Source organism: Macaca thibetana, chromosome X, assembly GCF_024542745.1.
Source record: "Macaca thibetana thibetana isolate TM-01 chromosome X, ASM2454274v1, whole genome shotgun sequence".
Lineage (NCBI taxonomy): Eukaryota > Metazoa > Chordata > Mammalia > Primates > Cercopithecidae > Macaca > Macaca thibetana.
Window position 1 is genome coordinate 148,441,380 of NC_065598.1, and position 13,341 is coordinate 148,454,720.

A 13,341-nucleotide genomic window follows, 5' to 3' on the forward strand; every position below is an offset into this window, starting at 1 on the left:
CTTGGACAAGCAAAATCTGAAAGTCTCCCCTGCCCGCGGCTCCCAGAGCTGTCTGGCGGTGGCCTGCACTCTCCCTCAAAGCGGCCCTCCCCCAGGTCACTATCCTCCCTTTGCTGACATCAAGCGCCCACCCCGCACTCCTGCTGGGCTGAGGCCCTCAGAGCCTACTTCACCGGGTCCTCTTCTCAGTTCTCTCAAAGGCCATGGGGTTTGCCTGCAGTCCAGCTGGGTCAGCCCTCTTCCCTCTGTCCTGGGTCCTTGAGTGGCCCCGCTTCTTTAGGCCATCTATGAGTCACTTCTCTAACGCCCCTGTCTCCAGACCAGCTTCAGTCAAAAGCTGGGCCAGAGAAGACCCTAGTGAGAAACTTCAGATGAGCAGTGTGACCCTGCCACCTCAAAGGTACCCACCCACCACCCCCTAGTCTAAGCATAGGTGACACCGCCTGTCTCCCCCAATCACACACACCCCTTGAGGCTCCTCCTCCAAGCCTGGGTGGGGACACTGCCCCTCCCTCACCCAGCAAGCTCAATCTGGCTTGGGCCGGAACTGCTTTTCTTCCTAAAGCTGGCCGGATGGCCTCGGGCTTAGCTTAACGGGATGAGCCATCTGGGGACTGCAGTGTCCACTATCAGATCAGGGAGCTTGAGGTTGAGGGGGGCACACCTTACCTCCCAGGCCAGGACAATGACCCCTTCCTTCCCCACCCCACCCCCAGGCTACTCTTAGCCCTAGAAAATTCTAAACAAGCTGCTCAGCTGGCGGCGGAGAGGCAGCCCAACAAGCTGACTCTTGCTGGGGAGGCCTTGAGGGTCCTGGGAAGAGGAACACGGGGTGGGTGGGGGGCGGGCATCCAGGACCTCAGGGCTGAGGCCCTTGGGGAAGGGTCTGTGCACCCGCCAGGCACCAGGGGGCAGCCTTGCCTCATTCCCGCTCCGGTCCCCTCAAGTCCGAAGCCCCTACCCACTCTCACGCCTGGCAAGGGGTGGGGGCCGCCGGGGTCATTTACCCAAGCCCCTTCTCTGCCTTGGTGACAAAGTCGAGCCTTGCTCATCAGCCAGGCAGGCTCGCCTCTGCCCACTGTGGAGACACAGAGGCCTGTCACCTGGAGAGCTGGTCCCGGCCTCCAGATCCAGGGTAGCCGGGAAGCTTTAGCCCCCATTGGGGGAGCCTTGGACAGAGCTCGAGGAAGGAGGGGATACCAGGAGGAGACGGCTGCAGCCTGCCAGGAGCGGGGAGAAAGGGAGAAAAGGGGAGGCGGAGGGCTGAGGGGGCCCGGGGGACGTCTTCCTAGGGCTGGGAGGGGCCGGCCGGCCGGGAAGCCTGGGCCGCACTGGGGACCGGCGACCCTGGGGCGAGGGGCGGCCCGGGGCCCTGCGGGAGGCGCTGCCGGCCGCCCTAGGTAGCAACCATCCGGCCTCCCGCTGGAGCGGCGTCTCCTCCCCGGGAGGAGGGCAGGGAGGAGGTGGGCGGAGTGTGACGAGGAGGGCGGGAGGGAGGGATGCGGGAGGGGGAGGGGGAGGGAGGCCGGCCGGCCGTGGGGGTGGGGCGATAGTGACATCACCCCGGAGTCGGTTTTTTAAGCGGCGGCCGGCCGGGGACGGGGAAGAGAGGGACAGTCGGAGCGCGGTGGCGAGTTGCTGAGCCCGCCGCGGCCCCGAGAGCGGCTGCAGCCGCCGCCGCCGGGAAGGAGGGGGCGAGGCGCGCCCGAGCCGCCGTCGCTGTCGCCGCCGCCGCCGCCGCCGCCGCCACCGGAGTCGCGGGCAAGCCGGGCAGCCGCTGTGGGCCCCGGCCGGGGCGGGGGGCGCGGGCCGCAGGGCCCTGCTCCGGCCGCCGCTTGCAGACCGCCGGCGCCGATGTCGCCCGCGCCCCGCTAGGGTGAGCCTCTGGTGGGGCGAGGAGCCGCCGCAGCCTCCGCCGCCCGAGCCGCGAGCAGGAGCCTCGGGAGCCGCCGCCGCCGCCGCCCGGCCGGGCCCCGCCGCCGCCCGCGCGCCCCCGGGCCCCCGACACACATGAGATTCTTCAGGCTCACTTTCAAGTGCTTCGTGGACTGCTTCTGACTGCGCCGCCTGCGCCCCACACCCCCCGCCGCCCGCCCGCCGCCCCGTCCCCCGGCCCGGCCGCTCCCCGGCCCCCGGCGGGCCCGCGCCCTCGGGGTCCTCCCCGGTGCCCCCGGCGCCCCCGCCTGACCGCCGCCCCCCGCGAGGTGCCGCGACCCCGGCCCGGCCGTGCGGCCCGCCGGGGCCATGGCGAAGAAGAGCGCCGAGAACGGCATCTATAGCGTGTCCGGCGACGAGAAGAAGGGCCCCCTCATCGCGCCCGGGCCCGACGGGGCCCCGGCCAAGGGCGACGGCACCGCGGGCCTGGGGACACCCGGCGGCCGCCTGGCCGTGCCGCCGCGCGAGACCTGGACACGCCAGATGGACTTCATTATGTCGTGCGTGGGCTTCGCCGTGGGCCTGGGCAACGTGTGGCGCTTCCCCTACCTCTGCTACAAGAACGGCGGAGGTGAGCGCCCCCGCCCGCTGCGGCCCCCTCCCCCAGCAGGCCGCCGGCCCCCAACGCCCGACCCCTCGGGCCGCCGCGGAGAGGTGAAGTCCGGGCAGCGGGTGGCCCCCGGGCACGCGGGGGTCGGGGCCGCCCCTCGTCTGCCGCTGCCACTTGGTGGCCGGGCCGGGCGCCTCCACCCCCCTAGCAGTCATGTGCCTGGCAGGGTGGGGGGAGGGGGCCGGCGATGCCCGCGGGGCTGCCCCCCAGACTCGCGGGCTGGGAGCAGCGATTGGTCGCCGAGGTGGGAAATCAGGCCTGCGCCTTGGGGTCTACGCGAGGTAAGGAGCCCTGGCTGCCCCCGTGGGTCGGGCACACAAGCGGCATATTGTGTGGGCCCCCCACGTGTGCACACATACGAACACACACACACACAATGGGCCACTCTGTCCCTCCCCTGCCCTCCCCACCCCTCGCGGCCCTCCCACCCCTCCCCTCTGGCCCGGGCCTGGAACACTGGGTGCCCGAGCCAGGCTTGGGAAGCCTGCGGCCTGGCCCGCCTGGCGCCGCCACTGGACACACTGCATGCACGTCCCATGCCCGCCCGCCCGGGCCCAGCTTAGCAACAGCGATGGGCACGAGTGTGTCCTATGACTACAAAACAGCACTGGGGTTGCTGGAAGCTGAAGTGACCCGGTGATGGGTGGGAAACAGAGGTCCAGAGCAAAGGCCTTTGCCCAAGGTCAGGAGAAGGATGCTGGGACCTGGAGTCAGGCAAGTTGCAGCCAAGCTCAGCCTCTGAGTAGTGGAGGGAGCCCAGCCAGGGCAAGGGTAGGAGGCCTAGAGAGAAGGGGGCGGTGGCACCCAGCTCTCCCTGCCCTTCTGCCACCCTCACCCCAGCCTGCTGGCCAGGGCCTGTGTCTGGCCTTGCCTATATGCCTATCTCCTGCAGAGCCTGACTCCCTGGGCTTGCTAAGGCTGGCCTGGCCCCTCTTCCCACACCTGTCTCCCTCTGTCCTTGCACATCACCATCCCACCAGCAGGAGACTTCGACCCACCCACCCTCTGCCTTGGACCTCACATTTGCAGGCAGGCATCCAAGTGCAGGACAGTCACGCTCCCTGCCTTTGGACAAGCCCCCCAGGCCTGATCACCCATCCTTGGCGCACATACCCCACTGTGCTGCCTGAAACAGGGAACTGTGGCACTAGGGACAGCCTGCATGTCTGAGCGTGTGTCCTCCATGGCCATCACCCCAAGTGACCATGGGGGTGGAAGCCCTATGGGCCTAGGGCCCCTCTGCCACCCAAGGAATAGGGCTCCAATGGCTCAGGGGCTACTGTAGCCCCTATTCAACACACTCAACCCACCCCCACAAGACTCCACCTGGGGCCTGAGTCAGTGGCCACCCCTACACTGACTCACCCAGTGGGAAGTTGTGATGGGGCCTTTGGAGTCTGGGCTGGCCCGCTGGGCCTGGGCAGCCTGGCTGGGGGCCACCCTGAGTTCACCCTGTCCCTCCACCCCCAGGTGTGTTCCTTATTCCCTACGTCCTGATCGCCCTGGTCGGAGGAATCCCCATTTTCTTCTTGGAGATCTCGCTGGGCCAGTTCATGAAGGCCGGCAGCATCAATGTCTGGAACATCTGTCCCCTGTTCAAAGGTGAGCAGCCCTTGGCCAGCCTCAGGGACTGCCCCCTTTTTCCAGCTGGCTTCCACTTGAGATATCTTTTTCCTGTCCTGAGTACCAGGCCTGGGGCCACGTGATAGCGCCCCAGTCTCAAGGGGGGAGCCTGGAGATGTTCAGGCTGCACAGTGAACTTGGGGAAGCGGGGACTAGAGGGGGCATAGGCAGCTCCACAAGGCAAGGACAGGCCAGGCATAGCCGGGCTGGGGGCAGACCCGCCCAGCACACTTGGCTTTCTAGGTAGGTCCTACTATTACTATCCCCAAGGACGCGGGGGCACAGAGTGGAGCAACATACTGAGGCTGCCCACTGCGGGGGCAACTGTCTCCAACACTACCTTAGGCTACTAGAAACCGCCCCCCCAACCGACCACCACCACCAGCTGCTGTGGACTGGAGGCTACTGGGTGGCTAGGCGGAGGCTTGGACCTCCTGGAACCGCCATGGTGGCAGTGGGACCCGAAGAAAGGGGCCAGGTGTTGTGAGGTTGGAGACTCAACAGCACTTGGTCACATGGGGACGGGGAGAGGGGCTCGCTCTGCCTTGGGTTTGGGGGGCGGCTGGAGGAGAGGAGACAGGCTGGGGAGTCAGCCTAGTGTTGGGGCTCACACAAGGGGGAGTCCAGGGGGGTCAGGAGCACCACACAGAAGGCTCCAGGAGGACAGACCGTGGGAGCATTGCCAGCCCGGGTCGGGAGATAAAGGGGTGGTGGAGGGAGGTGGCCAGGAAAGAATTCACATGGCAAGGACTTCCCGGCCCCAGGCCTGGGCTACGCCTCCATGGTGATCGTCTTCTACTGCAACACCTACTACATCATGGTGCTGGCCTGGGGCTTCTATTACCTGGTCAAGTCCTTCACCACCACGCTGCCCTGGGCCACATGTGGCCACACCTGGAACACTCCCGACTGCGTGGAGATCTTCCGCCATGAAGACTGTGCCAATGCCAGCCTGGCCAACCTCACCTGTGACCAGCTTGCTGACCGCCGGTCCCCTGTCATTGAGTTCTGGGAGTGAGTCCGGCACCTCTGGGCCAAGCCCATCCCATCCCCTAGGTCTCCCTCACATGGCCTGGCTCCAGGGGAATGGCCCTGAGTGGGGGGCCAGGGTGTTGCCTGGCAGTCCAACCTGGACCCTGCCTGCCCTCAGAGAGTCCTGGGGCTAGCCCCAGGGGCTGGGCCAGGTCGGGCCTCGCTCTTGGGTTCGGCAGCCTATCACTGTCCTGGTCACTCCCACCAGATGGGGGAGCTGGGGCTGCATGTGGGGTGGGATGGGAGTGGCCTCCCAATGGCCAGGGGCTCTTGGGCTCCAGGCCCAGCCCAGATGGACAAAGAGGGACCCGCTGAACCCTGGGCTGTAGGAGAGAAAGGAGCCACAACTCCTGGGGGTGGACCCTGTGGCTCCATCCTCTGCTGGCACAGGCCTCAAGGGACCTCCCTCCCTCCCCTAGGAACAAAGTCTTGAGGCTGTCTGGGGGACTGGAGGTGCCAGGGGCCCTCAACTGGGAGGTGACCCTTTGTCTGCTGGCCTGCTGGGTGCTGGTCTACTTCTGTGTCTGGAAGGGGGTCAAATCCACGGGAAAGGTACCACTAGAGGCATGCAGGGGGGAGGGTGTCTCAGCCCTGGGAGCTGGATGTCTGTGCCAGGCACACCTGTGGCAACAGGAGGTGACCAGACAGGGTCTAGCCCTAAGGAAGGGGGAGGTACTGAAAGCCAAGCAACGCTCCCCACCCTCCACATCCAGGGCCCAGCAGGTACTGCCCCTTCCCTGTGCCCATCACCCCCACTGGTGCCCTCCTGCCAGTCTCTGACTCTTGTGACAGTCTGGGTGGACCTGGTCTGACCATCTGTTACCTGCTTGTCTTGCCTTGGGGACCCAGAGCAAAGTCTGGCCACATCCCCTGGGGGCTCCCGGTCAGGCTGGGGAGTCACCTGAACAAAGAAGACAGTGTCTAGAGCTGTGGGACATGGCCAGGTCCCTGGGGGACAAGGTCCCCAGAGCAGCATGTGGGAAGAGGGGGCAGATGGTGTGGCGGCCGCATCTCGCCTGCCTCTGCCTGGCCCAGTTCCACTCTCCACCTGCTCAGCCCCCACCTCTCTGCAGAAGAGGAGGGGACCCGGCCCTGATCCAATACCCCGCTCCCTGTCTGGGCCTCCCACACCTGCACTGCCCACACACACACACAGCCCTCACTCCCCACATGCTCCACGCCTCCTGTCCCCACTGAGGAGAGCTCCCAGAGGCTCACCTGCTCCCGAACGACATGCATCCTGCAGACAAGGTGCCCAGAGAGCTTCCCCCCGCAATTGCCAGGGCTGCCAGGGCCCAGCCTTGCCCCTAGCTTCCTCTGGTGGGAGCCATGGCTCCAAGGAGAATGGGGACCTCTGAACATACCTGTCCGCAAGGGGGACCGGAGGCGCCGGGAGTGGGGGTGTGAGGGAGGTGGTGCCATGGCGCCCACTGAGCAGCCTGGCCCCCCAGATCGTGTACTTCACTGCTACATTCCCCTACGTGGTCCTGGTCGTGCTGCTGGTGCGTGGAGTGCTGCTGCCTGGCGCCCTGGACGGCATCATTTACTATCTGAAGCCTGACTGGTCCAAGCTGGGGTCCCCTCAGGTGAGGTGGAGGTGGGGAGGCTGCAGCAGGGTGCTGTGGGGGAGCCCTACAGGCCCCTCACGCCTGTGCTCACCATACCTCCTCTAGGTGTGGATAGATGCGGGGACCCAGATTTTCTTTTCTTACGCCATTGGCCTGGGGGCCCTCACAGCCCTGGGCAGCTACAACCGCTTCAACAACAACTGCTACAAGTAAGCACCACCGCCCTACTACTGGTGCCCTGCCCTGCCCTGCCCTGCCCAGCAGCCTAACCCATCCACTCTGGCCCCTCCACCCCTCAGGGACGCCATCATCCTGGCTCTCATCAACAGCGGGACCAGCTTCTTTGCTGGCTTTGTGGTCTTCTCCATCCTGGGCTTCATGGCTGCAGAGCAGGGTGTGCACATCTCCAAGGTGGCAGAGTCAGGTAGGGCCCTACCCCCAGCCCCGCCTCCAGAGCAGCAACTGCCACCCAGATGCATGATGTACACGAACACACAATATAAATGCTGAAAAGTGACAAGGATTCAAACGGAACTTGTCAGATTGTGGGCCTGCGGGGGCAGGTCCTGGGATTTGTCAATGTTGACAGAGGGAGAAAGGACCTCCCAGCCCCTGCTGCACGACCCAGGGTTCACAGCTCCTGCGGCAGGAGAGGGCATGGGCACGAGTGTTGCAGGCAGGGCTCAGGGTGCACACAGGGCAGGACGTCAGCTGCAAGGTCTAGAGCCTGCACCTTTCCCACAGGGCCGGGCCTGGCCTTCATCGCCTACCCGCGGGCTGTCACACTGATGCCAGTGGCCCCACTCTGGGCTGCCCTGTTCTTCTTCATGCTGTTGCTGCTTGGTCTCGACAGCCAGGTTTGCATGGAGCTCTGGGACAGGGAGCCAGGAGGGAGGCAGGGTGAGGGCTGCAGGCAAGGAAAGGGGTGGGAGGGTGGTGCGGGGCTCGGCCTGAGCTGCCCTGGCCACAGTTTGTAGGTGTGGAAGGCTTCATCACCGGCCTCCTCGACCTCCTCCCGGCCTCCTACTACTTCCGTTTCCAAAGGGAGATCTCTGTGGCCCTCTGTTGTGCCCTCTGCTTTGTCATCGATCTCTCCATGGTGACTGATGTGAGTGGGGTGGGGGGGTCTGCCTGTGACCTCTGGTGGCCATCCGCCATCCTTCCCTGACTGGGCTCTGTCCCCCAGGGCGGGATGTACGTCTTCCAGCTGTTTGACTACTACTCGGCCAGTGGCACCACCCTGCTCTGGCAGGCATTTTGGGAGTGCGTGGTGGTGGCCTGGGTGTATGGTAGGTCATGGCTGAGGGCTGGGCTGGGGGATGGTGGCAGGGAAGGCAGGTCTCCAGCTCAGCCCTCCCGCCTCTCCTGTCGCAGGAGCGGACCGCTTCATGGACGACATTGCCTGTATGATCGGGTACCGACCTTGCCCCTGGATGAAATGGTGCTGGTCCTTCTTCACCCCGCTGGTCTGCATGGTAAGGGCTAGGGGAGGTGGGGTGGGGGGCGAGGCAGGGCGGGGTGGGGGCCCCATTAACCGCAGCATTCTGGTCCGTAGGGCATCTTCATCTTCAACGTTGTGTACTACGAGCCGCTGGTCTACAACAACACCTACGTGTACCCGTGGTGGGGCGAGGCCATGGGCTGGGCCTTCGCGCTGTCCTCCATGCTGTGTGTGCCGCTGCACCTCCTGGGCTGCCTCCTCAGGGCCAAGGGCACCATGGCCGAGGTAAGGCTCCTGCCTGGCCCACCCTCCCCTCCCCTGCTATGAACATTCAACCCGGCCTGCTTCCTAGCCAGGGAGTGGCCCCAACTAGGGTGGCAGGCAGTGGGAACTGGAGAGAGGCAGAGGAAGTCAGTGACCCTGGGGGCTTCAGCATGTCCTCCTCTCCTGCAGCGCTGGCAGCACCTGACCCAGCCCATCTGGGGCCTCCACCACTTGGAGTACCGAGCTCAGGATGCGGATGTCAGGGGCCTGACCACCCTGACCCCAGTGTCCGAGAGCAGCAAGGTCGTCGTGGTGGAGAGTGTCATGTGACAGCCCAGCTCACATCACCAGCTCACCTCTGGTAGCCATAGCAGCCCCTGCTTCAGCCCCACCCACCCCATCCCTCCAGGGGGCCTGCCTTTCCCTGACACTTTTGGGGTCTGCCTGGAGGAGGAGGGGAGAAAGCACCATGAGTGCTCACTAAAACAACTTTTTCCATTTTTAATAAAACGCCAAAAATATCACAGCCCACCAAAAATAGATGCCTCTCCCCCTCCAGCCCTAGCCAAGCTGGTCCTAGGCCCTGCCTAGTGCCCCACCCCCAACCCACAGTGCTGCACTTCTCCTGCCCCTGCCATGCCCACCCCCTGCCCACCTCTCCAGCCTCTGCTCTGCAGCACACCCTTGGGTGACCCCTCACCCCAGAAGCAGCAGTGGCAGCTTGGGAAATGTGAGGAAGGGAAGGAGGGAGAGATGGGAGGGGGGAGAGAGAGAAGGGAGGCAAGGGAGGGGCAGCAGAACCAAGGCAAATATTTCAGCTGGGCTACACCCCTCTCCCCATCCCTGTTATAGAAGCTTAGAGAGCCAGCCAGCAATGGAACCTTCTGGTTCCTGCGCCAATCGCCACCAATATCAATTGTGTGAGCTTGGGTGCGAGTGCACGCGTGCGTGACTACGTAGAGTATATATAGATCTCTATCTCTTAGCAAAGGTGAATACCAGATGTAAATGGTGCCTCTGGGCAATGGAGGCTTGTATTTTGCACATTTTATAAAAACTTGAGAGAATGAGATTTCTGCTTGTATATTTCTAAAGAGGAAGGAGCCCAAACCATCCTCTCCTTACCACTCCCATCCCTGTGAGCCCCACCTTACCCCTCTGCCCCTAGCCAAGGAGTGTGAATTTATAGATCTAACTTTCATAGGCAAAACAAAAGCTTTGAGCTGTTGCGTGTGTGAGTCTGTTGTGTGGATGTGCGTGTGTAGTCCCCAGCCCCAGACTGGATTGGAAAAGTGCATGGTGGGGGTCTTGGGGCTGTCCCCACGCTGTCCCTTTGCCCACAAGTCTGTGGGGCAAGAGACTGCAGTTCTCCGTCCTGGGTGTCTGGGCTGCTCACCTGGCCTGTTCAGGCTTCCCACCCCATGCCCTGGGCTGGGCATGCCCCCCGGAAGGGACCCCGGACACGGCTCCCACGTCCAGGCTTAAGGTGGATGCACTTCCCGCACCTCCAGTCTTCTGTGTAGCAGCTTTAACCCACGTACGTCTGTCACATCCAGTCCCAAGACGGCTGAGTGACCCAAGAAAAGCTTCCCCGACACCCAGACAGAGGCTGGAGGGCTGGGGCTGGGTGAGGGTGGCGGGCCTGCAGGGACATTCTTACTGTGCTAAAAAGCCACTGCAAACATAGCAATAAAAACATGTCATTTTCCAAAGCAGGCTCCTGCTTCCGCCTCTGCTGCTCTAAGAAGGGGTTGGGGTACAGGAGGTAGGGGGAACCCCCTCCAACTGGAGCTGCTGCAGTGGGCAAGGCTCTGCTCTGGAGGCCTCTGAGGTCGGCACCCTTCTGGAGAATGGGAAGGGAGTAGGGAAGGCAGCAGCCCGGGGAAAGCCTCATCCACCTGGAGCCTGGGCACTTGGGGAGAGCAGGACGAGAGTGAGCTGGAAAGCAGCCACACCCGTGGGGAAGGGTGGGTGTAAAGCCATGGGTGCTGAAATTTTCAAAACGTTGCCCCAAGAATTTGTCACTGAACAGGTGCCTTGTGTCACTTGGGCTGGGCTGGTAGCAGCAGAGAGGATAAGTCTTTGCATCAGGGATCAATTTTGAAGGTGGAGCCAATAGGGGCTGTGCATGACCAGGATGCAGGGCTCAAAGAAGAGTTAAGGACAACAGATTTGGCCTGAGCAAGAGGAAAGATGGAGCTGCCAGGTCCTGCAACGGGGAGGCAAGGAGAGAATGGTCCGGAGTCAGCCTTGGGTGTGTCATGCAGGAAGTGTCATCCAAGCAGAGATGTCTAGTTGGCAGGTGGACACAGAAGTTCCAGAAAGTACTGGAGATGGAACTTTGCAAGTTCTTACCACATAGAGATGACACTGAAAGCCCTGAGCCTGGGGAGCTCCCAGGGACGCCACAAGTCCGCAGACAATGAGAGGGGCAGAGGGGAGATGCAGCAGTGATGGGGGAGGATGCCTGAGAGCTGGTGGGGTCCCTTCACATGTCAGGGAGGAGCAGTGGCTGGCTCCATCTGTCCAGTGCTGCTGCTGCTGGTGAAGGACAGTGACCTGCAGAATGCTCACTGGGTCTGGCAAGGGGGCCTGGCGAGGGTGGCTTGCGTGAGGGGGTGCGTGTGAAAGGCTGGTTGTGCGATTGAGAAAAGGGGTGGCGGCAGCCCAGTGTTATCTGCAGATAAAGGGAGAGACACAATGTAGTTCATCCAGACAAGGAAATATGAGCCGGTCTAGAAAAGGAAGGAACTCCAACACAAGATAACATGGCTGACCTTGGAGGACATCTGTGAAATGAGCCATCATAAAGGGACACTTGCTGTAGGGTTCTGCTCCTGTGAGACAGGGCCTTACATGAGAGGAGGGAGATCCACAGAGACAGAGGGCAAGTGTGGGTACCAGGGGCTGGGGACAGGGTGAGGAGTGTTGAGTGGGGACAGAGTGTCAGTTTGAGAAAATAAATTCTAGAGGTGGATGGAAGTGGTGGCTGCGCAACACAGTGACTGCACTTAATGATGGTGAAAATGGCTCATTACATATACATTGATAACACTATATATATGTATGATATATATGCATTTTACCATGAGAAGAAGAGGCGGAGAGGAATTGGAGACAGTGAGTACAGACAGGTCCTTTGAGGGACGGGACCCCATGCACAAGATGAGCATGTGGCACCCCACCCTGAAAGGGCTGGGCGCCGTGGCGGGGCAGAGCAGGCAAGGCAGTGGGCGGCTCAGGTAGGCACAGAGAGCATCAGGGATTGGAGCCTGTGAAGGGGGAGCAGGTGGCCCCTCAGAGCAAAGTAACAGCTTGAGCTGCTCTGTTTGTGTCCTGTCCAGGACTGCTATCATGCTATGGGAGAACACCCAGAGGCCCTGCTCCTCAGCAGGCAGCACCCCCTATGGAAGGGCTTTACCCCTAAACTTCTGGAGCCAGGGGAGGGACCTGGCTTGGAATACGGCCAAGAAGAGCCTGGGTGAGAAATACATGGACCGGGCAGGGAGCAGAGAAAGGAGTGGCAGTGCAGTCCCACCCTAGCTCAGCTGGGGGCTCTGGAGCCTGTCCTGCGGTCCCCAGGCCCCATCTCTTCAGCACTATTGTTTCCAGTTTTCTTTCTCTTCCTGCGAAGCCTCTCCTCTCACCATGCCTGTACCTTCAAGAACCCTGCCTGCTGGCAGCTCCCAAATCTCCAGCCTGGCCCTCCTTAGCTGCAAAGGTGCTTCCAAACGTCAAGACCTCTCCCCAGGGTGCCCCAGTCCCTCACACAGCCCCTGCCCCCAACCAACTCCAACTGTCCTGCAGCCCACGGTCACCCTCAGGACCCCTTGAGCTCAGGCCAACTGCTTTATATACTGTCAGCCAGGTCTCTCTGCCTGGATGACAATCACCCTCTGCTAATTGTTCTCCACAACTCCAGGCCAAATGCCCTCCAAGTCACCTCATGCACCACAATGACACCAAACACACAGAAAAAAGACACTGAAGAAAGGAAACTTCACAGAGGCGTGTCATTTAAAGTGGGTCCTGAAATAGAGACACCATTTCCTCAGGACTTAGCTCCTGCATCAGGGGTTAGGACACAGAGATCAACAAGCAGCAGGCTTTGCCCTCAAGCAGCTCGCAGTCTAGCGGAAGATGGGTAAGAAAACAGATCAGGACGCCCACGGGTGTAGATGCCCTGGAACAGCAGCTGATCCAGGAAAACGTGAGCCTGCAGGTCGCCCTCCAGTCTAGGCTGGGCAAGCGCCTCAATTTCCATCTCTAAGAGCCTGTGTCCCCTCCCCCCGCCCAGTTATTGTTCCATCACTCCACTAGAAAGGGCACTCCAGAAGCTGGCCTCGTGAAGCTTTCTGTCTGCTGCTGGCCTAGGCAGAACAGCGGAAAAGGCTGTCAGGGCTGGTGAGGGAAGCACCCATTTGGACTTTAGCCTTTCAAAGCTCAGAGAAGGGTGAGCTCAGGGAGGTCCAAGGTAGCAGAGAACATTTCCTGGAAAAGTGGGATCAGCCTTCGGCCTTGGCACAGCAACCAGAGGGCATCGCCCACGTGTCCCCTACTCCTTCAGACACCACCTCTCAGACCGCCTGGAAAAGGGACAGAACTCAGCATGAAGCAGCTGTGCTCTGAGCACAGGGAAGGGTAACAGGATGCTAGAGAAGGGAACCACTGGCGTGGGCCCGGACAGGACAGGCAGAAGTGAGCATGCACAGCAGGCCATCAGCTACCCTGCCAGCATCAACATCCTTCAGGGGTCCCCCACCCCCGGTTCTAGGAGACACACCTCTAACCTGTTCCCCTGACCCTTCCGCCCAGTCCTCATGCAGACACCAGGCATGGCAGAGGCCCTGCAGGGTGGGAGCACTGTG

General features: G+C 62.2%; 1 protein-coding gene across 1 annotated transcript; it reads left to right on the plus strand.

Annotated features, from left to right (window-relative positions):
* Positions 1 to 1,603: 1,603 nt before the first annotated feature.
* On the plus strand, positions 1,604 to 10,185 carry SLC6A8 (solute carrier family 6 member 8). The gene is made up of 13 exons (XM_050775331.1): positions 1,604 to 2,506; positions 4,016 to 4,147; positions 4,933 to 5,182; positions 5,620 to 5,752; positions 6,652 to 6,786; positions 6,874 to 6,977; positions 7,068 to 7,192; positions 7,513 to 7,625; positions 7,739 to 7,876; positions 7,955 to 8,057; positions 8,143 to 8,243; positions 8,324 to 8,494; positions 8,663 to 10,185. The coding sequence occupies exons 1-13, from the start codon at positions 2,245 to 2,247 to the stop codon at positions 8,801 to 8,803; spliced, it is 1,908 nt and encodes a 635-aa protein (XP_050631288.1). The 5' UTR covers positions 1,604 to 2,244; the 3' UTR covers positions 8,804 to 10,185.
* Positions 10,186 to 13,341: the final 3,156 nt, after the last annotated feature.